The following is a 26,670-nucleotide window of genomic DNA, read 5'->3' as shown; positions in this document are numbered from 1 at the left end:
AAGAATTTTTTCCTGATCTCTAACCTAAACTTCCCATGGTGCAGTTTAAGACTGTGTCCTCTTGTTCTATTGGTTGTTGCCTGGGAGAAGAGACCAACCCCCAGATGGCTACAAGCTCCTTTCAGGGAGTTCTAGGGAGTGATAAGGTCACCCTGAGTGTCCTTTTCTCCAGGCTAAACAACCCCAGCTCCCTCAGCTGTTCCTCACAGGACTTGTGTTCCAAGCCGCTCACCAGCCTCGTCGCCTCCTCTGGATGCGCGCAAGCATCTCAGTGTCCATCCTAAACTGAGGGGCCCAGAACTGCAGCACTCAAGGTGTGGCCTCACCAGTGCTGAGTACAGGGGAAGAATGACCTCCCTGCGTCTCCTCGCCATTCCTGATACAGGCCAGGAAGCTGTTGGCCTTCTTGGCTGCCAGGGCACACTGCTGGCTCATGTTCAGCCGGCTGTCAACCAGTATCCCCACGTCCTTTTCTCTTTTTTTCCCTGGGTACTGTCCAGCCACACCATCCCCAGCCTGTAGTACTGCAGGGGATTATTGTGGCAAAGTGTCATCACTCCAAATGTCTCCTTCCTTCTTCCTTGTTCCCCCACTTTATGTCCTGAGCATGCTGCCCTCTGGTCTGGAACGTCCCTTTGGTCCCTGGGGTGACCTGTCCTGGCTGTGTCTGCCCCCAGCCTCTTCGCCAGCCTGGCAGCACGAGGGGGCCCTGGCTGTGTGTGAGCCCTGCTCAGCAATGACAACAACATCTGTGTTATCAGCCCTGTGCTCAGCACAAATCCAAAACACGGCCCCATACCAGCCACTGGGAAGAAAATGAACTCTACCCAGCACATATATTTATATACCAGTTTATAATCATAGCTGACTTCTGTTTTGTAACTGGGTTGTTGTGGAGTAAGGAGAATGGTCTGCTCACTGTGAGCCAGTGTATCCTAAAAAATTAGAGGATTGCTTGTAGTGCTAGTTGTAGATTTTGTTACTTGGTGCAGGATTTGATGGTATTCCAAGTATTTGAGTTGAAACACAACAGTCAGATAAAGCAACTGTCAGTGTGATGTATATTGCTATGAAGGAGTGATTTTTTTTTTTTTTATTGCTAGTCCATTATATAGAGTCAAAAGGGCATATGAAGTGTGTGTGCTGTAGACTGATTAATCTGGCATTCAGCAGCAGAACCGCAGTTCTGATTTTTCTGTAGCCTGGTCATATTTGCCATTGGTAGCAGAAGTATTTTAAAAGGAATCACGTATATTACTGCAAGTTTCAACATACTACTTCTCAAGCTTTTGTAAAGCCTGAAACTGTTTGCAGGTAATAATTTCTGCACTGCATTTTTTTGTTGTTGTTGTTCTGAAAAAATCTTTAGGTTCAATGCTGATTAAGTTTGTAATGAAATATATGTCTGCAAATCGGGTTATCTTGATCTTTTAACTGTTCACACATCAGCTTCTGACTCAATTCTTGCAGTGATTTCCAAATGGGCAACTGCCAAGTGAAGCTTTAACCTAGCTTGTAACCTGTGTGAATTGTTTTGGAATAGCTCTCTCCAATTTCACAAGCATTACCAAAGAGTTTGAAATTGTCCCAGTGTTTAGGAAACAAGTTTCAAAATGCACTAAAGCTTATAAAATAGGGGAATCATCTGATGCATCATCATCAGAATAGTGTACTTAATAGATGTTTCATGCAGTTTGTGTCATTGTCTTGTTTAAATTCAGCCTTCTCTTCGTATGAACAGTTTATGCTTGTGCACTCTTACATCAGTTAAATCCAGAAAAGCCAGTTCTTATTCCTGTCATCTCTTCATTGACTTGTTCCTCAAGCTGATTTTATTCAGTGGCTGGTGACCCAGATTTTGGACCTGCTGTGTGCACAGGAAGTGCATAATTTTACATCCTTCACAAACGCCAGTCACAGGGGTGCTTACTTCCTTGCAGATTTTTTTTGGAATGCGAACAGCATAGCCTGTGCTCCAGCTTGCTTTGTATGTGGCTGAACCATTGCTCTGAGACATTGCAATTTCCTCAATTCAGATATCTACCTGAGGAGCCTTAGCATAATTCGGTTAAAAAAAGTCTGGCTTTGACTTAAGTGGTGGTGTATTTGCAAGTTTTGTCATGTTGCATTTTATGTATTATACAAGTAAAATGAGCTCATTCAGGATTAATATGTCTTAAATAATGCTTTTAGGATAATGCCAGAAAAGGATTTTGCAAATAGGAAGCTATTTTTATGGGTTGTAGTAAACTATTAAGTACTAACTCATTCAAAAATACAGACCTAGCTTTGCATCAGCATCAAGTAATCACATGAGATTTTATCTTGCTGAAGGGCTTGCTGTGGCTAGTTGTAAAATCTATCCGCGGGTGTCTTTCTGGCTATTTTCTGGTGATGGTTGAAATGCCCAAATCTAATCCCTGTCAGCACAGAGCTTGGTATAACAATTCAATTTGAGGTTCAGCTTGATGAATTATTTTCAGCAAAGTCTCTTCCTCATCTTGTACATGTTTACTATGGAATTATCTGTACTCCTGGCAAACTGGGTCCTGTGCAGGAAGGAGTTAATGATCTCTCCTGGAGCCTGGCTGAAGCCCTTCCCGTACCTCAACCTTTGCCAGTAATAGCAAACTAGTACGGAACTTAATCACCGATGGAGGTACTAAGAAGGAAGGAAACAGATTTTAGGGTGCATCAGCCTTGATGGAAAGACGTGGGATTGGACAGAGAAGACCTAAAAGACGCTGGGGATTTTTTTTTTTTTTTAATTTAGCATGAGAAAAGTGTTCAGTTCTCATACTGTGAGTGGGATTTTCACTGTCTCAGGGAAAGTAATTTGCTTGCAAAATTGCAGTGAGTGTAACTTGCAATTCTCCTGTGAATCAGAGTAATACAAAATTAATGAAGCATATACTGTCATATATGTACCTGGGGGATACTTTTGAGACATTTCAGCTTCAAAAGGAAATGTTTAAACTATCAAGTTTTGAGACTTTCACAGTTTGCACACTTCCTTAGGCATGGAGTGACTTTGAAGGCTTTTTAGCCCGTTTGTTCATGGAAGCAATGTTTTCTTGCAAGTTTTGTTTTCAGTTAATTTCACCATAAAAGTAGCATAGTAGATACTGTTTAATACTGTAAATTTGTTCTGGTATGTTTCATAAACTTAGGAAGCTGGAAAGAAATGAACATATTTTCTTAGTTTGTTTATCAAGCAGATAGAAAACTGGAGTTAGTCATTTGCATCAACACTCTTAATGGCTTCCTAACTGAGAGAAACACTGAGTTTCACTTCAGCTTCTGAATTGAAAACAGACTTTTTTTAGAAGTCATGTTTTATTTTCTTCAGTGATCTTGGGAGATATGCAAAGAATATACAGCACAGACTGTTTTACGTGAATTAAATACGTGATGATTTTTAATGTGTAGGCTATATGAGCTCATAGAGTTAACAAAAATGAGTAATATAAAATCGTTTTAAAATACATGCTCTGGTTATATGCTTGCAGAGGAGTGTGACACAGTGAAGAATTGTCTGGTTTGATGTGTATTGAATAGAATACATTCTTAATCCAATTGGCTTTGAAACTTTTTAATTACTGGGTGTTTTATTTTATCTGGAACTTCTTAAATTGAAAAAATGTGTTTACATCTGTGTAGTGTTGATATTTGAAGCCTATTGAAATAAGTAACTTACACATTCCTGACATTAAATATTCTGTTCTATTTCGTATGTCTTGTGAAGAGACGTATGACATTGTTGAAATGTGAAATTTATTTTCTTCCAAAACAATTGGAAAGTTATTTTCTTCCAAAACAATTGGTGTGGATTCATCTCGATGAATATGTCTCAAGTGCTCTAGATAAAGTTGACAGATTAGCTAGAGGTTGTAATAGATGCCTGATTATTTCTGGTGTGTGCATAATGGAAATCTCATTAAATTTTTTAGAAGAACTTAGAAGTTCACAGTTTGACTTACAGATTAATCCGTTGCTCCTAAAATATAAAAATTTATGTAACAAAGAGTCTCTGGAGATATTAAGGGAAGATAAAAATAGTGCAGTATAGACTTCAGTTTCTTACTTTCTATTCTATGGCACAACGTAGGTTCCAACTACATCCACTTGTATCCATTTAGGTACACGAAACAGATGGCCAACCTTGGCACCTCATTCCGTGGCGCTAGCCAGTACCAAAGCGAGCGAAGCTGCCGTTTCCTTTGCTGCCGTTTTGTCTACTATTACAACACAAAATTAGGAAAAAAGCTGGTAGCGTGGAACTTGTTTTTCAGTTTCTTGCTTCATACATCAGTAGCACACAAAGGCTTAGCAGGAAGAGGCATCTCCTTGGTCAGCAGTGTAAAAACAGGAAGGAGGAAGTCTATTGCAAATCTGGGTGTGCTGATTATCAGTTCATGTTTCGCTGCAGAGGATGTCCATTAACAGCCATCAGCACGATCCATAGCTTATCCAGCATGAACAATGACTGCTCTAGTGCTGCTACTACAGAATAAGGACCCTGCTTATAGGAAGTAATGTTAACTAACAAACTGTACTCGGCCCTTTCCTGCTCATAGAAACAGGATACTATTAGTGAGAACAATTCACAGAAATTGCACATCCAGGAAAACCAGGCAAGCAAAGCATAACAGCTAAACTAAGATTAATAAAATCTTTTCTCTGAATAGGCCGTAGCTGTGTTGTTCTGGCATGTAATGTGAGCTTTTAAATAGAGTGGTGAGATGTAATTATGAGTAAGAATGGCAGAACTGGAACATAGGTAGCGTCTGGCATTGAAAGACTACTTAGGTTTTAAGAAAAGTGCTTATTGCCATAACTGCAATTGAATTACAGGAAACACCTGGACATCATTTTATAAAGCTTTTTAGGGTGTATGTAGCCACCTATATGAAATTGCTCCATGGAAAAATCCCTACAAAGTTTGCAGCTTGTGTAAACAGAAAATATCTTTGTATATTGTAGGACAAAGGAAGTTTCTGCAGTGTTTCCTGTGAAATTGCAGCTTAAATGGAGTGTGTGATACAGTATCATGGTTAGGGATGCCATGGTTATAGTCACAATGTGACAGGGCTGTTTTAAGGGCAGAATCTTAATTTGCATTGTTAGTGTTTTGTGCTTGTACTGATCCCACTAAATTCATCATGCAAATTTGAATTGTAGATAATACTTTATTTTAAAATTTTATTTAGTATCGTTCTGTGTTGCTGTTTCATTTTGGGATCTTTTTCAATGAAAGGAGAAATAGGGAGAGCATCTAGGGGGTCACTTCTTGCAGTCCGTGTATGGGAACTAGTTGAGAGCATCTTTAGCATCAGGACAAAATTGGCATTGGTAGCAAGATATTAATTATAAAAACATTAGTATCCATAAGCAGAGTTTCTTCATTTGAGAGTTGGTTTATTTGTGTGTGCATTTTGTTTAAAGTATTACATTGAAAATTTGAATAAAAAGTGCGTGTTTAAGGGGATTTTTTTTGTGCCTTCATTTAATTGATCAAAGTAATCAGTAATTTTTCTACCCCCATGGTGCTTAATTTGAAGCTCTACAAATGAATCTTTTTCTCTTGCTTCCGTTGAAGGTCAGAGGTTGCATGGTCAGACTGAAATCCCGTGTCAAACCTGTACCACTGTTGTACAGATATGTGTAATTCCTGTCATTGTCACAGCATTCATGGAGTTGTAACTGATTGGCACTTACTGACTGGTTATCAGTATTCTGAAAGGAATGTGTACATGCAGTTTTTAATTGCTTCATATGTCTTGTGTAATCAGGAAATGAAAGACTTTGTGGCAATACAGGCAAGGGTGGGGAAACGTGCAGTTCATCCTAGAAATGGGACAGAACAGGATGGGCTGGGGGAGGTGTGAAAATGGTGGAAGGTGGCAAGTCGTTAATAAGGAATTTTTTTGTCCTGTAAAAAGATTGCTGGTTTTTTTCTCTTTTTTCTGACATGTTTTTTGGCTATTTTAGAATACATGACCTGTTTTAGAAGTCTCTGCTGCTGCTAGAGCCTGTTATTATAAATGATTACTAGAAGGGGAATTGTTCTATCAAAAAGTTTACAGTAATGCTCCATAAGCTCAGATTTGTCTTTCCTGAATATGGATTACAATTAAAAGTTGACTCATTGCCTGTTTAAAAGAACACATAAAACCATCCCAAAACCTTCAAGAAATAATAATTTTTAAAAACTCCAATGGAATTTGTTAAGTATTACTTTTTTCTTTATCTAATAGACTGTTCTAGTGATGATTTTTAAGTTGAGAGAGTTATTACCGACCAGGAATTCATATTATTTGCTTAATTACTATTTTCTTATGAAAGTATGGAGATTTTATTTTTAATGAAATAAACTCTTCAAGTTCATTTTTTTGGCTTGAAGCCTGATTTCCCAAGCAGTTGTTTTCTCCTTTGAAAAGTTACAGCTATTGCTATAGATAAGAGACAAAATTACTTTAGTTCCCATTCTGATTATTCTTGAAATCTATTTTTCCATGCTAAAAACAGACAATTGCAGTAGAAGTTGTGCTTAGGTCTGGTTATTGTACTTTCCTAGTCTAGAGGCCATGGGTGTGCAGATAGAATGGAGATGAAGAGGGGAAAAAAGCAAATTTGAGGTATTTGCTGAACTTCCAAAAAATTATTTTGGGCTCTTGTCCTTTTACACTTAATAGTCTATACGCACTTCCACTGTCTGCCCCTCCAGTAGTCTAGTCAATGTATTAAATTAGTTTCTGGGCTTATGTGATTTTTTTTTTTTTTTTTTTAATTTCCTTCCATCTTGGTGAAATTCTCATCTTTTACTCCCAACTACAGTCAGGCATTAAAAGACATATATCCTGATTGCATGCACAGAAATATTTGTATGAAATGATAGCAGAAATATATTTTTGGAGTGAGACTGTAAGAATTTGTGAGGACATTTATGATGCTCACTTTGAGTGATAATGTATGTCTATGGAGTTGTCATTATGGAATAGGTAGATGATTTCAGGATGATTTATTTTGAATATTAAAATTTTTTTGAGGAGTTGTATGGAATTCTTGGGATGTTAAGTTTTATAATTTTTGTCTGAATTTCAGTTCTCTGGAGATAAGCTTTTTTGCTTACTTAACCGTTGGTATTTTTGTGCATAGGATGGTGCCCTCTGGTGCTTCAGTATATTTTTGCATGTAAACACGAAAAGTCTTCAGTAAGACCTATTAAATAGACGCTTTTCATATTGTGTTTCAGTTTTGAAAGTAAAAGTTTTAGGGAATTTTTTTACGATATAAATTAAACTTATTTTATTGTTTTCAATTGGAAAATGGTTGCATATCTGAAAATCGTCCTTCATTATTTCTTGAGACCTGAATTCAAATCTGTTTATGCTCGTCATTCTCCCTTCAGCCTACCTGGTAAGAGAGATCAAGCTAAAAATATCCCTATTGCAATAAAATGTCTCCAGTGCACTCAGACATTTTTCTCCTTTAGCCCGGTCTCTGACTGCTCCTAGTTTTGTTGGGGTTTTTTCCCCCCTTTTTTTAAGTTTCTACACTATCTTCTTTTTACCTAGACTGGCATTAATATGACTCATCCAGTTGTTGGAATGAGTCAAAAAAAAAAAAAAAAAAAAGTGTCTCTCTTTATATGCAGAGTTCTGGGAATATAGACAGATAACCTGCTACACATTACCAGGAAAGTTGTTCAGCACTGCTTATGCTCTTCATGGGTTCCATGTTTGCCCTGTTGATTAGGAAAGAAATCAGCACCTGTCACTGATCAGTTGTACTGGTGCCTTAAGTAGTCACTCAAGTTAAAGTTTTCTCATTCCAGATTGAAAATTAAGGTGATAACGTTGTGTTGGTTTGAGTTTTTTGGGTGCCAAAGTCAAACATAAACTTCTGTCTCCAACATTAACGATGTTCTAGTTTTTTTCATACCATCTGAAGACTCATACCAAGAAAAAAAACTTTCTTGTCAAAGTTTCTTGGTATGAATCAGCCACTAGTAGTCTATAGGTTCCTATAGTTGTGCAGATCAGTGGTTGAAAGTTGTTTTAATAAAAACTGATCATGTCTTTCAGTTTGACACAGTTCAGATTTGAGCTGTATTTTAGACCATCAGCATCCACTTCAGGGGCCCGTAAAGCCCATGAACATCCTTGGGGCTCTTCATTCAGAGGTGTATAAATGTAAGCAAAACTGAAAGAACTGTGTATTGCTCACATCAAAATTCCTTTGGTATCCTAGACACGTTTGCCCCTTTTTATGGCACTTCCTACTGCTGGATGTGAAGCAATTTACAGTGAGGGAGAGATTTTTAGGTTAGACATAATTGCGTGTAATTGTCATCTCATGAAGAAATGGAGCTAGAAGAGTTACTACTTCCTCACTTGCTTTCCAGCAGAACTCTGTGTGTGTTGTAAATTCAGTTAATTTTGTCTTGTAATTTTAAAGAATTATCTGTAGGATGCTTTTAGGATTTCATATCTTTCCAAGATACTGCAGTATTGGTGATTTGTCTGCCTGATAATTTAGCTCTCAAACGTGGAAAATTGTTATCAGCATCTCTTGCAGTGTCATTATCTGTTGAAATGTGCACTTTCAGATAATTATTAAGAGATACCAATTACTTTATCTAGATAGGCATAGATAACCTTTGAAATAAGTGTATGTATGGCAAATGAGCTTCAGTATCAGAAATAAACTATGATGTGTGATGTTCCCTAATTGGTAAATCGGGTGTGTATCATCTCAGTTGTGTTTGCAGATTTGAGAAAAAGCCTGATTTCTGTCCATGGCCAAAAATGGCCTGGCTCTCCAGTGTACACTTACATTTTCAAAAAGGCTAGTGCTTTAAGCCAGGTGTTGTTCTGAAGCCCCTGAAACTGCGTGTGTAAAGTGTCCTCAGAGGACAGTGTCCTAAGGGAGTCAATAAACCTGTTTATTCATCTTCTTCTCACCCACGTGAGAAAGTTTTGATAAAAAAGTGTGAATTTCTTTCAAATACTCTGGCTATTTATTTCTGTAAAGGCAAGCAGTTCTGTCTCAGGGGTTTTTTTCACTCACGTGCTGATGACTGAGCGTTGATTTGTCGTTCCCACAAGATGGAGCTGTTTACTTATGTAATTAACGTGGGATTTATACTACTGGTGCATCTTAGGGAGGGCAGTCAAAATACTGGTTTAAATCACAGGTCACAATTTTATTAGTATCCTTGCAGAAAAGGGTACAATGTACAAGGGTGCACAAAAATAGAAACTGTTCTTTTAAGAAGGTAGGGTAATCTTGTGATTAAAGTGTTGGGAGGTACGCTGTGTTGCTTTCTTCCCCCTTATTTTGATCATTTATTTCCTGTTTTATTTTCAATTAAATATTGTGATAATACCCGTGAGATTAAAAACCAGTACTTTATTATGATTAAATTTAAGCATAAATGGCCTAAATATTGAGGAAAACATAATCAACACAGATTTTTATAATAGTGAAACTCTATGCTACATTGTATGTCCTTCCAGAACTTCTGGCTGTGTTTTCTGGATTTTTTGATAACATTTTAAAGAGAAATCTTCTGATTGCAAAGGATTTCCTTTTGTCAGTATTTTAAGAGCCTGTCTGAAAGTGTTGGCACAGATGTGAAATGGATAAAAAGTTATCAAGGCAGCTGTTGGATACCCCCAAATCATCAGGCAGTAACTAGGTCCAGAAACACGGTGCATTGCTACCATCAAAGAAAGTTTGGTGCTACAAACTCAAGTATGGAGTTCCTCTTGTACCATCTTTTTGCAGTCTCATTCTCATTGTAGTTATGTTTTCTTTACTGAGTTTTACTCCTGTTTTCATTTATGCTTACATGACAGAATTTACAGTTTGGGCACATGCTGATAGATAGAAGTCCCCTATCTTTGTGATAATGATGCTTCTTTCTCACTTCTCTGAGAACACTAGGAAGAGACCTAGACTTGGAGGCTTCTTCCACCCTTAAACAAAAATGCTAAAGAAAGCACTCATAAATTGAACTTTTTTCCTGGTTGTTTGTTTGGGTTTGCATTTTTTTTTAGCTTGTTTTTTTTATAGCATGCAGGGTAGTGTAGGTGGTGAGTCCAGCCCAATTTGAGGAGTCTTATGCTTGCCAGATATCTGTGAAGGTGCTTTGATGCATCTGGTCCTCCTAATCTTTTTTTTCTTGTTCAGGAACTCTGAAGACAGTTGGATGCCCCTCTGTGTCCACCCTGTAGCTTCCATCTTCTCTGACCCTTTTCTTAATGTAGCGGCACTCACGTAACTGTAATGTGTGTTTTGGAGTGCTACCACATCTGTCGTTGAACCTTTTTTGCATCCCTTTCTTTACAGGTGACAGTGCTATGGTTCACATGCTAGCCCCTGTATCTTCTCATGCAGAACATCAGGCTGCCTGATGGGGCCTCACTCAACGCCCGCTGTGTTTTGCACCTTTCTTTCCTCCCAGGCCAGGACGCTGCTTCTCCCTCCAGCCAGCACTGGGTTCTGCATTGGGTGTTTCCCCCTGGTGATGCAGATCACTTATGACCATCCACCAGAGTTTTTTAAAGCTCAGTCATCCTGGGCAGCCTTGAGGGAGCCCTTTCAGGCAGTTTCACAAGAGCCTCAGGAAGAGACACTTTGCGCCCACGTTTGCTCCTTCCATCCATCATTTCAAACTGTGGTGGTAGAAACGGTGAGAGATGAACTGCTTAATGGATCAACAATCTTATTTTTCCTCTGGTACACTTTGGAGGAAAGAACCTGCTTTCAGTACTATAGCCTTATTTTCCTATTGCAAGAAAAAAGGAGGTATTCTTGGAAAATTTTATTCAATAGATTTTTCCCCTGAAAAAGTATCTATAACAAGCAGAATATAAGGAATAAGCTTTCTTCCTTTGACATGTAAGACAGCATATTGCCTTTCTTCTGTCACTTAAGTTCAGATAGTTCTCTGAATATATTGTATGAGGTCAAAAGAAACTCAAAAAGTATAAAGAATCTTGTTACAAGAGTCTTTTCTGCATCCTTTTCTTCACTGAAAGGTTAAGTTCCTGTCAGACACTCAGGTTTGTTGTGCTGATGATGAGCTCAGATCTTAGCAAAGCCCAGATGTCCAGTTAGAAAAGAGAATCTTGAAGAATATGGGGAATCCCACTTCTCCAAGAAAACTGGGAGGAAGTACTTTCTTGCTATTCAAGAATTTTAGAGGCTTTGACTTACGGTTGCTTGGGTCTTGAACTTAAGAGCATACTTCTGCAAGTAATAAATGCCTGGAATTTCAGCTTTTTCTTTTTCTCATGTTAACATTTTTTAATTTTAATTTTTTTCTAAATCAGCCTCTCCTTATAAATATCTGGAGAAAACTTTATAATTGTGAAAGGAAATTAGACGCTAAAAAAGCAATTTAAAGATTTTTTGATCACTTTCTTTTTTAACACTTGCAGTTTGCAGTACAAACATGTTTGTATATGTATGATTAAATCATCCTTGTATTGCTGCTCTCATTCTATGAAAAGCTACTTCAAAACCACTTAAGATTGTTGTTGCGGTATCAAATTATTAATTTTTGGAACTGTCTGTGCTTTGCCTTTGTTGGGAGACTCCGTACCTTTGGTTTTGATACAGTTCTATGTAAAACCTCTTCTCTTGCTTACTCTGCCAAAGTCTAAAACTTTAAATTGCCCTGTGCCTCCTTTGCTCCTTCTCATGCTTGAGCATTTCTCCATGCAGATTTCTGTTTCTGAAGCTGCTTAACAAACTACACCAGTAATTTCTCCCAAGCCATGTTTGCTGTTGGAGTTTTCTAAGTGAACTGTTCAAGAATTAGTAAATTAAGCAAAGAGACCTGATTCTAGCCCTTCTGACAGTTAGGTGCCGTGGAGGAAGCAGCCTGAGGTGTGTGCATGTGATGGTTTTGCCCTGGGAGCTGTAGGGCATGGGCAGGCAGGGATGGAGCCTTGGGGATTGCCTTTGCCAGGGGTCCGGCTGCTGCCGCACAATGCTCCGGTCATTGCGGCTGGAGTCATCCGACCCTGATTTAGTTGGATAACTCTGCTGTTAGGAATACCAGGAAAGCAAATTTGTATGTTTGCACTTCTTTATATTTAGCAAAGAGTGGAATTTGATGGAAAAGCGATCCATGCTATTTGAGGTGGTTGGAGAAACCGATTCTTTTGTACCCAAATTTGAGCATTAGGGCATAAATAACAGACCAGTGAGGCTCAGGTCAACCATGATGTAACTGGTTAAGCACCTGGATTAATGCCATAAGGGCTGGGTTTTGCGCCATCAGTTCTCAGTTTTGTGCCATCTTTTTTTTTTTTTTTTTTTTTTTTTTAATGCTGATTTTGACCAAAGGATGCCATTAACATCAAGTTTGCTTGCTTTTATTTTCTTGTTAAGAGAGAGAGGTTTCAATAAAGATCATTGCATGCATACTGTTTTCAGCTGGGGTAAAAAGTAAACTTTGATTTTCTTATTTGTGTTTAATAGGTCTGTATATGATGACCAACCAAATGCACATCAGAAGTTTATGGAAAAACTTGATGCCTGCATACGTAACCATGACAGGGAGATAGAAAAGATGTGCAATTTTCACCATCAGGGCTTTGTGGATGCTATTACAGAACTTCTTAAAGTTAGGGCTGATGCAGAAAAACTAAAGGTAAGGAACAAGTTTTTCAGAGTTTCATATATCTTTCTCTTTGAATCTAAAAGAAGGATCTGGACTCTTCTGCTGAAGATTAATTTAGTGTTTATCACATGCACGCTGATGTTTGCAGCAATTTTTTAGAAGTTAATTGAACTGCATTTGCGATTAGAGCCGTGTTGCCTAATACAGTGATTTATATTTACAAAGCTGAATATTTTATTAGGTCTCATTCTGATTTTTTTAATGTATGTTTTCAGAAAATGGTACTAAATTATTTTGCCTTTTTAAAAAGGCTTTCTCAGAAGGGGAAGGCCAACAAATGATAAACACAGTGTTTCTTAAATAGGTCTTTTCCTAATCATCCATTTATATGTCAGACCTTAGAAGAATTGAAAGTCCTTATTAGAAAACTAGAAATACCACAATTATACGTGGAAAAATACCCCTGTTCTTTACTATGTAATGAGCAGAGGAGTAGGTGATGTTAGTAGTTTTCATGAGAGATGAGAACCAAGAATTCCTTGCAGATCAGAAGGCAGAATAGCGAATTATGAGATCCGTCCCTTTTAGCTCTCCTTACACTTTTGAGAGCAAAATATGCACACCAGACAGAATGAGCATAGTTCATCAGAGGTTATGATTAGAAGACCATTATATAAAGGATATTCAGATAACAAGAGACCAAATACAGCATCAATGAGGTCATTGAGCATCTTTGTTCAGAAATTAATGAGATTTTTAATAAACTAGAATGTGCTTCCTTATTATGATGACCTAATGAGTCACTTACTATGTGGGAAAATCTGAGGTTGAGCTTTGCCTGCACCTGCAGCATTAAAATGTTGCTGTGGTTTGGAGATTTCCACGTTTGATGTTAATCAACCACCCAGTGTTTGCATTCAGCAAAGTATGAATGTTTAATTACCATAAAATGCAATCACCATTTCTTACAGACAATGAATGGCCCATAGAGCTCATTGAGGTTATCAAAAAGGGACCAGTGGTCAATTGGGTCAATGATTTGAATTGTTTGACAGACCTACAGAAACAAGGAAAGTTCAAAAATCCCAAGTAAATTTGAGAAGTTTGCCACAGAATCTGTTAGAAAGAACTGTCATAAGTAATTGAATTTAACAAAAGCCCTTTGCGATCAAAAGTTCAAGTTCAAGCTGTAGAGTTAATTTGAATTTGCATTTCTTTGTTCTAAGTTTCTCAGGAAGCATGATCTGATTACAAGGGTGAGCAGTCACATCAGGGCAATATATGCATATTTGTCTAACAAAGGTGAAATTATTTTTAAGGTCCAAGTTACTGATACCAACCGAAGGCTTCAGGATGCTGGGAAAGAGGTGAGAAAATGGTGCTTCCTATGTGGATATTATGAATATTTGTGGCAAAATAAATTTATTTGCATAATTTAAGTGTGATTTTCTTCCCTTTTTTTTTTTAAAAAAAACCTTTAAGGTGATAGCCCAAACAGAGGAAATCATCCGATGTAGGGTTCAACAGCGGAATATTACAACCGTTGTGGAAAAACTACAGTTGTGTCTTCCAGGTGAGTGACTTATAGCTAAATATGATGGCAAATTAAATAAAGTAAGTTACAATAGCCAAAAGGAAAAGTGTTCTGTTTTTTACTAAGTTCTGGTCCTGTAACATCCAATTTAACAAAAAAAAATTAATACATTTTTAAAATACCTCAACATGTAGGTTCCATGTCTTTTGCAATATTTGACACAGTGCAATTGTGATGATGTCAGAAGGCAGTGAGACAATTGAATGTAAACATTGTAGCCACATACCGCTCTGAATGAAGTAATATTTTTAATATGGTAAACAATTAATTTGTTGCTTGAGAGGGTAGGTTTTAGTGTTTGAATACTGGGGAAAATACTAATGATGCTCTTTCAAGATTGTACTTTTTTCTCTGTGTCAGGTGTTTTGAAATAAAACAAAAGGGCTCTGAAGGTTGTTTCAGGAGGAGGATATTGTAGGATTGCACACAGCTCCATAAGGGTTTTATCCTGTTTGTCATATTGGTGTTAAGTAGATTTGAAAAGTTTTCTTTGTGAAGTCTTGTTGACGTGTTTGGAGTACAGTAGGTGGTACTGTTGCTTTTTTATGGAGATGGGCCATGGACTGGTAATGCAGATCAGGCTGTGCGTGTACTAAGTGAATGAATATGCTTGATATGTATAGTGTTGACTGTTTTCTTAATCTTAATTCTTTTTAATTGAAAAGCTGTTAAGAGTTCAGTTATCTTTTTGCTAGCTGCATTCTAGAATTTTTTTTTTGCTAGGTTTATGACATTTATGCTACAGTAGGAATTAAATAAGGTAAATATAGCACATCCTTTTTTATTTCTAATTTTGTCCTTTACAGTAGATATTTTGCTCTTTTATTAACTAAAGCCACAGTAAGACTCAGAAGTTAATCTGTTTGCTTTTATGCAGTGCTGGAAATGTACAGCAAGCTAAAAGAACAGATGAGTGTTAAAAGGTGAGTAAACTTATTTCTACGAGAAAAAACGTAGCATTCATAAGTCGACAGAATAGCAAACACTTATGTAGACAAATAAGTGTTCTTAGTATGAGGCTTGGTATATGTGTAGTCTTTGTTTCCTAATTCTGGTCTGTATTTCAAGAATATTTGAAAATGTTGCATTAAAGAACTTCTAGGACCTTAGTGATTGCCATGAAAAATAACGCTTACTTAAATGACTATGATATGTAGTGAAATAATGATTATAAAATGTGAAATAAAGTTTACTGTTTTTTATTACTTAAAGCAGTTTAAGAAGCAAGAAAAATAAGAGCCTTAAGGACTAAAGGTCTTTTAGAGTACATTAATAGCTGATTAATATATCATGATGTATTTAAATTAAATACATAATACCAGAGGAAAGGACATTTTACTCCTTATATCTTTCTTTAGACCTATCTGGTTTCTCTGTGCTTTTTGTGTAAATGGGACTACGAGAATGAGGTGCAGATAATGTGTTGTTTCTGTTTTTTCTCTCTGTGACAAACTGACTTGTTGAAAAGAATTAAAACTATAATCTAGGTAATAGTTTATAACTGGTACCTGGCCAGTTGCTCCTTCCTATTTTGTCTCCACTTTTCATTTTCTCAGGGAGCCACTCACTGCTGCTGCAGTCCCAGTATCCCCAGTTCTCCCTCCCTCCATGGCAGCTTGGCTGCCCCTGTCCTCTGTTTAGCTGCATCCTGTTCCACTGGGGCTGCTGCCTGCACCTCTCACACCCACCCCAGCAATTGCACTGCTGCTATTTTCTTCTTCATGATTTCCATACAGTCACTGCCACCGCGATCCCTGCCTGCTTTTCACAGCGCCTCAGTCACACCGATGCTCTGTGCCTGCCCTTTCTGGGTTCCTGGTCGCTGGCAGTGCCTCTTTGTGCACTTGGCACCGCTTCAGGGAGCTCCTGCTGACAAGTCTGTCTGGACAGGACTGTTTCCATTTGGAACTAGCTGTGCACAGACAGTTGTCTGCAGGGCTGCTATGTAATACAGATTTACTTTTGGGCCGTTTGTCTGGATTTCGGTTTCTGAGTAGCCAACAGCTCCCACCATACTCTTGGACATCTGAAAACTCAACAACAGCCACTGTGTGAGCAGTCAGCTCTAGAGCCTGTGTGCAGACATGTCCAAAATGCTTCAGATTAACTGTACTCATCAGATGTGTGAACACTGCAGCAAATCTGATACATCTTTGCAGTGGTATATGTGCTACACGATATCTATGCGTATTTGCTCTCTGAGAGGTCTTCTGCAAAAATACAAAAGCTTTAAGAATGACCTTAACAGCTGTGGCAGTTAAAAACTTGTATGTGAACCAGTGTGGTAGATCTCATCAGCTTGACTGCTATACAGTGTTACCTCTGAACAGGACACTGGTTCAACATCTGCTTAGAGAGGCTGGCCCATAGTAGTAGCAGCGGCGTGTTGCAGTGTTCTTGGAGCAGCTCTGCAGAAAGATATGAACAGTCCACTTGCTACTCCAGTCAAAGATCAGACTGAAGAATGTGCTGTCTGAATGACACCACTTCCCTCTACAAAGTCTTCTGTGGACAATGCTACATTTAGTGTCCTGAAAGTACTGAAAACACTGGGTTCAATGCCTGCATTCTGCCCTACCCTTGCTCTATCAGGCAAGGCAAGCAGCATCCTGGTGTTAGAATTGCAGGGGAAGTTGTAGCTCCTAATGTCATCATGTAAAAGGTCATTTAGGTGAGATAAAATTGCTGATGGTTTTTAACATTTTGACTCTGTATTTGTTAGTGCTTTTGTAGAGTCCACTGATGGATGATGTGCCTTCCTAGAAACCATCAGTACTCTTCAAATCTTAAAGACTTCTATCTGATAATTTTCCCATGGAAGTTGTTGCCAGACAGGAAGTCTTGAAAGTCAAAGGACTCCTGAATTGAGGGGTTTGGACACGTTATTGTCATACCATATAAAGAGATCTAAAGGAGAGGGGAGATGCCATAGCTTTGATGTACCATGCCTTGAAATCACCTGGACTGCAGAAGGCTTAGACTCTGCTGCAGGCTACTGCTGCAGCTCAGATAACTCTTTCATTAGCTATGCTACAGTTACTATTTTGCCTGTGACTTTACAATTCCCTATAATACAGCTGACAGGTGGCTATCCCCTGGAACTTGCAAGTAATTCAGCTGGTAATTTCCTTGTGGCTCAGCAGAGTGCATGTATTCTGGCTTTTGTCACTACTAAAAGATTGAGCAACATCAAGAACATCCATAGTATCAGTGCAAAGACCTGACAGCTGATGTGTGCACATACAAGGGATTTCAAAATCGATCTTCCTAAGTTTTGCTCTGAAGCTTTTTCGTGGAAGAGTCAGAGAGAGTAGCAGTCACAGTCTGAGGCATAACAAAGCAATGAGGAATGTTTATTTTAGGCAAAGATAATTTCTCATAAACCTTCATTGAGGTTTGTTAATGCAGCAAAGCTTTCACTGCTCTTTTTTTTTTATAAAAACCCATCTTGACTTTCTCTGCTTGTGGCCTTTTAGAACACAGTTTCGTTATTCCATTGTGTTACAGTCTTGCACCATGAGTAAGACTCTCAATTCTAATATTTAAAGGAAGGGAAAACAAAAGTATGGATATTATATGTGTTTGGAGGATAGTTGTTGCAGGAAAAAGATTGGAATTTCATTTTCTTTTTCCGTAGCACACCTCTTTTAAGACAACGCAGGATTTTGAATCTGGAATACTTACTGGTTTGTGCAGGTGGAATGGAGGTTTACAGAGAAGTCCAAAAAGCCGTCTGTTGTTAGCAACTTTTGGTCCTTTACCAGCATGGGTAACATTTGAACTGATGACCTAAAGGTGAAAGGCTCTGTATCCTATTTATCTGTCTCCTGAGCCATGGATAACACAAGTTGACAAGAACTGTAGTAGTGAGAGGAAGTAACTGCAGAATCTGCTCTGAACAGACACAGTTGGCTGGAAAGAGCTACAGAGGGTTTAAAGTCTTAACTGAGGAAGCGCAAAGGAGAGGTGTGGTTTCTTTGCTGCTCTCCCAGCCACCTAGTGGGGGCTATGCACTTACACAATTCGAGTTTGAATTTTAAGTCAGAGATAAGGTCATCACACATTTCACACAGCTCTGTTACCATGGCCTTGGTGTTTGGATTTTGATATGTATCTTGGGAGGCAGGTCCCAGCTGCTTCAAGTGATTGCAGCCTAATTGGGAATGGTTAGAACCGTGGTTTTGGCAAGTCTTTCTGGACAGTAAATATTGCAGAAAACCCAAACCCATCATACAAGTCAATAAGTCAGCCTGCCAAGGTTGTTGCTGAATCTTCTCAAATCTTCTGTGAGAGGGACTGAAGAACAAGTATAGTGTTTCAGAGTGAGGGTTTTGCCCTGAAAGACTTGGATTTGTTTTTTGACCTTGTTATAGGCTTATTTCTAAACTGTGGGAACGGCAGAGTTGATGAGTTATTTAGGTTACTAAAACTCACTGAGAGAGTCCCGCATCTGTTCTCTGCATAAACCTTCCAAGCATCCAGATAAAACCTTAAGATTTAAAGGATGCAAATATGAAAAATTCATAATTTATATAATTTGGTTCTACCCATGTTGGTATGGAAGATATCAGAACAGCTGAAACCATGGTAATTTGATTTTGTTTTTCTGCATTGTTTTGGAGTAGTGTCAGAATGAAGCACTGGATTTTACCAGCAGCAAATCAATACTTCCCAGAGGTACCGTGGATGTGGCAAAAAACCCCATCAGAATTTATTTGATGGTTATTTGATACTGAAATGTCAGCTGCTTTCTTTGTCACCATTCTCGAGGCATTATTAGTTTGATAATTTCACTTTCTAAAAAAATTTTCCTGCCACATCATTATTGACAAAACCCACATATCTTGTTTTTTTCCCACACAGCATCTCTTTAATCTGATTTTCAGAAATACTTTTGTGCCTTTGATTTGCTTTACAGAAGTTTCAGAGTTAGTAGTGCCTCTGTCTCAGTTCATGGTCCTTTGGGCAACTGACAAAATTTTTATGCTGGGAAAGTTTAAAACTTAAGTTTAAAGTTGGTAAGGCAACTATATTTAAAAACAAAATAAATAGTTGTGGTAGAAGGATTTAAATTGCGATTTCAACATGTCATCTTCAGGGTATCTCCAAATATGGTTTTTCTGTAGCATTATTGAAAAATCCCAAGGAACTCCCTTAAATGTGTTTGATAGCAAAGTTTTAGGTATTTACTCAGTGGAAATGTAGTAAGCAAGAATATACAGTATTTCCTCTAAGGGAAGCACTATAGTTGGAGAGTACTGCTATTTTTTCTTTGTAAACTAGGTTTGTTTCCTTAATTAAAATAAAATGAGGATTTTGTCTCTCATTTTTATTCAGCAGGGAATTTTGGAATGTAACTGCATGGGGCTTTTTACTTAATATGCTTGTGTGGAAATAAATTATTCTCAGTAAAATCCAGTCTGAGTTCATCTTGCTTCTGATCTGTGTAATTTCTTTACTTCTGTCGTTTAACTTGATGGTGCTTTTTTAGTAAGTTATGGTGTTTCTCTTTACTGCCTCCAAACAACTCTCTGCTGATAATTTTTTTGAAGTTCTCTTTGTCATTTAAAGCATAAAGGAATACTTCATGTACACTAAAGTAATGGTCATTTTCTTTTAATGTTGGGGGTTTTGTGTGTTGATGTTTCATATTCTATACAGACGCGACTATTCTGTGCCTGCGGAATTTTGCGAAGAATAAGATGATGCAAAACATTAATATTAATCTTTGGGGGGGGTGGTGGCTGTTTCTTGGTTGTGAGGGTTTTTTAATTTACTTTTATGTTGTGTGTTGTTTTTTTCTTTCCTGGTTCTTACTGGTATTAGAAGGTTCCATTTTTACAGTTTGGAGATTTTAGTAAATCCATTGTGCAGTTTTCTTGTTCTGGTGCTGAAATGGATCAGTTCTGCAAAGTCTTATCATATGACCCATATTGGTGTTTCAAAGTTGTGTCTTCAGTGTGAAAAAATTACAAATTTTGCACCAAGGAATATATTCTGATAAGATAAGCTCAGAAGAATAAGCAGAAGAGTGCTATATTTATATGAAAAAATAACTTTGAAGATAATTCTTTAACTCATTTGTAGTCAAATGGGCAGTCTTCGTCTTATATGATTGATAATACGTGATGGGAACTAATGATATTGTCAAAACCTTCAGCACTGAGTTAAATCTGTGGAAAGTTTTAAAATCTAAATACATGAATTCTATGAAAGGATATGCAAAACTTTCTGGTTTAAATCCTGACCTGCACATGACCTTCAAATTAATAAGACTTCAGTGTTTTATCAGAACAGATGTTAAAAGGGCAAGGTCCTGAGCTCCATATATGTATAATTAGTAAGGGACTCTAGAATGGATTTAGAATGGATTATGTTGATTCTGATCTTAGAGCCAGCAGTCAAAAACCTTCCAGATGAACTAACAGTGTTCTGATAAGCTGATCTGTATAATTTAAATAAAAACCTTTTATACGATTTTGATGCTATTATGGTTTTATTCCCCAGAAGTCTCACCATGTGGCACTCTTGGGCATTTTCTATTTAGGAAAACAAAACCCCCACACATATACCCCCCCAGACCTTTTCTTATGTGCAACATTCCCGCCACCTTATGTATATTTTATATAAACCAAGCATATAACAAACAAAAGCTCCTAATTTACACTTGAAACCTCTTTATTTGCAGTCTTCTGAAAGCAGCTCTGTTCTGGAATAAAAGAGAAGATTTTTCCCATCCTCCAGCTATGCTGAGTTGTTAACTTAGAAATGTCTTGATTAAGAAGATTCAAAACACTGTCTTAATTTCAGAATTGAACAAAAAGTCGTGGCTCTAGTGTTAGTGTTGTTATTGTAGTAGTGTCTAGTGTTGTTATTGTTTGTCTACTGAAAGAAACCAGAAACTTGAATTACATTTTTTGAAAGTGTTTACTCACTATATTTACAAAGTAATGTCCAGAAACTAAAGAACTGTAAAGGACACTTTTCTAGGTTTTCTTATTTGAAGGTATTTTCCTCCTATACAGCTTTTTCCCTCAAAATAATTTGGTAATTTTTCAAAATAGATGACGTTGAACTTTAAGTAAGATAAAGGAATTAAAATTATGGAAGAAAAGCTGAATACGGGTTAAGGCTATTACTCAATATTTGTGGAAAGAAAGGGTTGGAACTAGCAACAAGTTAATTCCATCTGATCGATGAGTGTTTGTACTTTTCCCATTTAAGACCAAGGCAGAAGGAATCGCTTTACCTTATTCTGTTCTAATCAGACAAACTAAATTAATTTTCCCAACTCCCTTCAGGGCTGAGTAGCTGGTAAGAATACTACATAAAGGGAAATTATTGTCACATCTGCAGTTGACTGTTGTCCTACTCATGTTTAGCCTGGTTCCTGTGCCTCTCTTTAAACTGTGGTTGAGATCACAGATTTGTTGATTATGGTACTTTGTTAATTCAATGTAGTTGTTTTCTGGGTGGGATAGACTGTATTTTGTCAGAATAGTTAATAGGTTTGTGGTTTACAGCAAAGTATGATATAGTGCTGGAAAAAAGCATTGGTCAGGATAGGTGTATCTGTGTCTTTTCCCACCAAGGATTGTAGAAGGAGGGTTGGCATAGACGTGTGTATGTGTTCACATATACCTGAAGAAGGCAGATAGCTGCAGGCATACTATTGCAAGATTCTTTTCATCGTTTGGTGCATACACTGAAGCGTTGGGTGATTGGCAGTTTCTGTTTCAGAAGAAGAACCCTAATCAGTTCCATCTAGAAGGGAAGATAATGGTCATGACTTCAATGTCTCCATTCTGCAAGATGCTCCATGTGGTACTGGGACTATTGATCTGAACAGTTAATACTATAGAAGTCTACTTGAAGTTTTGACTTCGTTGAGTCAATCTGACAGTTCACTGGGTTTTTTTTCAAACTAAAACATTATATGGATGACCTTTTGATTGTTAATTTTTCTAAGAATAGACTAAATTAATTAGATGCATATTGATTCTGTGTATAAAATTGATATATATATATGATAAATTATGTTACCAATTTTTTATAAGAAGCTTCATAGTTTTATTTTAATCTCTTTGTAGATACTATTCTGCTTTGAAAACAATGGAGCAGCTAGAAAATCTGTATCTTCCTAGAGTTAGCCAATACCGCTTTTGCCAGATAATGATAGAAAATCTTCCAAAACTGCGTGAAGAAATAAAAGAAATATCCATGTCAGATCTGAAGGACTTCTTAGAGAGTATTCGAAAGCATTCTGACAGAATTGGGGAAACTGCCATGAAACAGGTAAGCCAGCTGAACAGAATGGTCCTGTTGTTTACTGAAAATTTCAGTTTTATTAGTGTCAAATTATCCCAGAAGGTTTGTTCAAAGATTACAGTCATCCCGCAGACCTCTGAGTAAAGATGGAGAGCTGTGAAATGCAGACATGTTGTGTGGTTTTTTTCCTGGAAATAAGTATTTCTTCCTTGAGAAAGGAAGGAGAGATGCCGTATATCTCAGGTTTCAAGAAATTATGAAGTGCTTTGACTAGTCAGCTCCTAGATAGTCTGTATCTCAGCAGCTACTGCTCCAAAACAACGAGCAGCCTATCTGCCCAGCTGGCCAGGATGAATTAGACAGAAGAGGTGTTGAGATAACTGCCTAGTTCTCTCCAAAATGCTACTCCTGCAGGAGACTAAGGTCCTGCAGAGCCAGAAGGAGACTGAGACAGCTGGAGGCCTTGCCTGCTCCATCGCACAATAATCTGCCACTTCAGAGCGCCACTACTAGGCAAGGTTTAAAGCAGTTAATGCTTTGAAAATTTATTCAGAGAGCAAATGCCGTTTACATTTGGCTTCTCATTGACAGAATTCAGGTTGGGTTGCCATTTTGTCATCTAAGGTTCTTGTAAAATGCAGCATTGATTTTTATAAATGAAACTTAATTGCAAGGTTATGCTGTGCTGCCTTGAATGGTAAGGGTAATACAGTGCCTTTGACTTCTGCAGCTGACTGCTGACTTAGACTTAACTGAAGACAGCAAAAAAGTATTTGGGAGCTCAGATACCTGTACTTCGTTTAAATATTGATTCTCTGCAAGTTATGATCAGGAAAATTACATACTGCTTTTTTAAAATTTTTCTGCCTTTAAAATTTTATTCTGGGGGTTAGGGAAAAGTTATCCAGGATTCATTATTGAATTAATTTATCGTCCCAAACTGATTAAAGGCAAAATCACTGGTGTAGGCTGAGGGTGTGCGTGCACCTTGCAGTTTATACTGGTGTGTATTCAATTGCACCACCTGTTTTTCGTATCCTAGCATATACTCATCAGTGATGGAATTTGAATTGCATGCCTTCTACTCTTAAAACAGGCACAGCAGCAGAAAACCTTTAGTACTGCTCTTCAGAAGCAGCATAATGTGAACTATGGTCGGAATACGCCTTTAGGTAGAAACAGGATTTTGGAATCCAAGAATGAAATCACATTGAAGCGAACATTTGAAGATGAAGATGAGCATGAAGAAGAGGTAACTTTGTACTGAATCAGTTCATCTTATTTAAAGTGAATTTTGTGGGTTTATTGAACAAAACACACTGTCTTTAGATGGTTAACGTTAGTTGGAGAAATACACAGAACACCTTTGAGGTGTACCAGTCTAGATCAGCATTTCAGGATGAAAAATTAGTGCTAAAATACTAGTTGTATTAATGCTAGCTTTAGCATTGTGTTTGAGGACATTTGGTTGGACAGGACTCGCAGTTATTCTGGAATTCAATTGCAACTTATGTCGTACATTACCTGCCCAGTGTTAGTGTTATGTGGCCCACTAGAATAGTCTGGTGCTGCTAAATTCTCCATTTTGGTGTTGAGGACCTCAGCTTAGGTAAGACCTCTTTCATCTGTCAAATACACAGTATTCCTAAATTGAATAAAACAGTGAGTATTTAGATCTTTAAATCTGATGCTCTGGAAACACAGAGAAAGGAGTGTGGTATTGTAACACAAATAAAATTTATGACTAATGGAAAAGGAGGAGAGATTGGAGCAATTGTTTTATTGTTGTCCAATAGAAACCATCCATTTTTGAGTCCTTATTATGTAGACAAGTTCCATTGGTAATATATCCCATTTTGCAGATTATATGCTTATTGTGTTTTATATACTCTTCTTTTTCCTTTCCTTCTTTAGGTTTTAACTGCCCAAGATCTTGTTGACTTTTCTCCAGTCTATAGGTGTTTGCACATCTACTCAGTCTTGGTATGTATTAAGGTGACCTCAAAAAGAGATTTAAATTTTTGAAGTCCCATATTCATTTTCACATTGTTCACACTCCTAATAGTTCCCAAACAGGCCTGCATTGCTTGTAGTGTTAATAGTTCTGGATGAACCAGCTGAAATGGGTATGGGTACTCAGGGCATGAGCCCATGAGTTCTTTGGTATGCATCATAAAGGACACTCCACAAGGCATGTAATACCTAGGTGTTTTTAAGTAAGATATGTATGTTTGCCTAAATAGTGGTATCCACACTTTCACAGTTCCCACAAGTGTTCCATGTTACCCAGGTATTTGGATGAATGTGACAAAACATAGGAATATTCAGTCTGGATCTTGTAGAAATCTGAGTAGTGGCGAAAAGTAGGAAGCAAAGCCTGTAGATTCTGATAGGGTGTGCCCAGGCAGATTAGATTGGATTCAGTGACAGGGGCACAACACCCTATTTTAGCTTCTGTAGAACAGATTCAGTGCACAAGTTTACGAGGATGAAAACTTTTTTGGGGGAAACATGGTATCAAATTATTTGTTGTTTTATTATCTTTCCTATGTCTCAGTTGCTTTTGAAGTCAGATTATTTCCAGAACTAAGGATCAGTGACACATAGATGATGTGCTTGTAAGACTAGGATTAGCAATCCTACAGCTCCTCAGCTGCACCTGCCTTCAAGCATTCAGGCTGGGTTATCTTCTTATTATAGAATCCTTGCAGCTGTGTTACATGAAGGCTTGCATATTGAAATACTGTTTAAAATATAATTTCACTGTAACTCTTTTTAAGAAAAAAAGTAAAGAAAACCAGCATTAATTGTTCATCTCACTGAAAAGTTGGGAGGGATGGAAAGACAGGCTGCCAGAACCATTGAAAGGGTGGACTGCTTCTTTTAACAGAGAATGGTGTGAAATAACACTTTAAAAAAGTGTGTAAAATCAAGCATACCACTTGACAACAGCTGCTAATTCTTTCTTTAGTATATTGAAGGAACAGGAAGTAAAATTGCTAGATGGCAGTTAAAAGTAATACACAGTTATGTTTTCCGCTTTGACAAGGATCCTGAAGTTGCACCTTAGGGTTTACACAAAAAGTTTTCCAGATTTCAAATTTACTGGAGACACAAAATAACTTGGAGTGCTCCCTGATATCATAGACTTCTGTATTGCCGGCCAGCATAATTTCCTTAATAAACCATGATAGCGTTATCAAGAGTTGTGCATTAGCTGCTTTTGGGAGTCCTTCTCATTTACCTTGTGTTGCAAACCATCTCTTTTGAGTTTAGAGACCTTGATGATTGCAAAGAAGGGCAGTTGATACCAGATGACTTTACATTTCTCTAGTAAGGATCTTGCAGCAAGTGTTACGTTCTTAACAAATTCCGTCTCTGCTACAAAATTGTAGAAAATATTCTGATTTCACACAGGATAGAAGTTTTTTACTCTGCTTCTTCATTTGAAGAAAAAAGCACGATTTTGATATACTTCAGAGTTTTACACAGCTTGTGATTCCAACCTGGTGATGGCGAGATACGTACATACCAAACATGGACTGTATTTATGGACCAGTAACCTTTCTTTAGACGAGAAATGGACGAGAAATATGCATAAATATCTTCTTTTAGCCTGTGTATTATGTGAGATATTGTATATATAAATTCTGGAGAGGATACCCCTGCCCTTTTGGCATGTAATGTTACATTTTAGTAAAACACCGTATCAGTGTGAAACAAGTGCGTCTATGGTATCAAATAGGACTTGATATATTAGCAATATTCCTAAAATTTTTAACTGATTTATTGTTTCTGGTGCTAGAAAAAATTGTAATTTTGAAAGCTGGGCAAAACAAATGCATTGCTTTGTTATATTTTATCTTGCCTAGGCTTTGCTGATTCAGTGAGTGAACCATCAGGGTTGTTGGTGTTTTCTGCTGATTGCTTCAGCACATCTGGTTCAAACAGTTGTTCTGCCTGAATTGTTAATTATGACTGCATAGTATAGCGTGATCTATAAATAATCCTAAGATGTTTGACATCTCCACTTGTGGTGTGGATTTGAGAAGAACAGCTAGTCCTTTTCACTTGAGAGGCTTTTGTCAGGACTGGGTACAGATTTGATGCTGGAGTTAGAAGTCAACAATCGGAAAACTGCACTGAATATTAGGGCTGGAGATGAATG

The 26,670-nt window shown here is 37.6% G+C and overlaps 1 protein-coding gene across 11 annotated transcripts in view; it reads left to right on the top strand.

Moving 5' to 3' along the window:
- The window catches only part of EXOC6 (exocyst complex component 6), an 89,433-nt gene that overhangs the window by 8,398 nt on the left and 54,365 nt on the right, over window positions 1-26,670 (top strand). For all 11 annotated transcript variants that reach the window (XM_040070594.2, XM_040070599.2, XM_040070597.2 and 8 more), the window contains exons 2-8: window positions 12,499-12,670; window positions 13,960-14,007; window positions 14,123-14,213; window positions 15,112-15,157; window positions 22,325-22,529; window positions 23,599-23,754; window positions 24,417-24,485. In XM_040070594.2, coding sequence (XP_039926528.1) covers window positions 12,499-12,670; window positions 13,960-14,007; window positions 14,123-14,213; window positions 15,112-15,157; window positions 22,325-22,529; window positions 23,599-23,754; window positions 24,417-24,485 — 787 coding nt within the window. The remainder of the gene's footprint in view (window positions 1-12,498; window positions 12,671-13,959; window positions 14,008-14,122; window positions 14,214-15,111; window positions 15,158-22,324; window positions 22,530-23,598; window positions 23,755-24,416; window positions 24,486-26,670) is intronic.

This window comes from Hirundo rustica, chromosome 8 (genome assembly GCF_015227805.2).
Source record: "Hirundo rustica isolate bHirRus1 chromosome 8, bHirRus1.pri.v3, whole genome shotgun sequence".
NCBI lineage: Eukaryota > Metazoa > Chordata > Aves > Passeriformes > Hirundinidae > Hirundo > Hirundo rustica.
The sequence above is the reverse complement of the archived record's forward strand: the minus strand, read 5'-3'. Positions and strand labels throughout refer to the sequence as shown.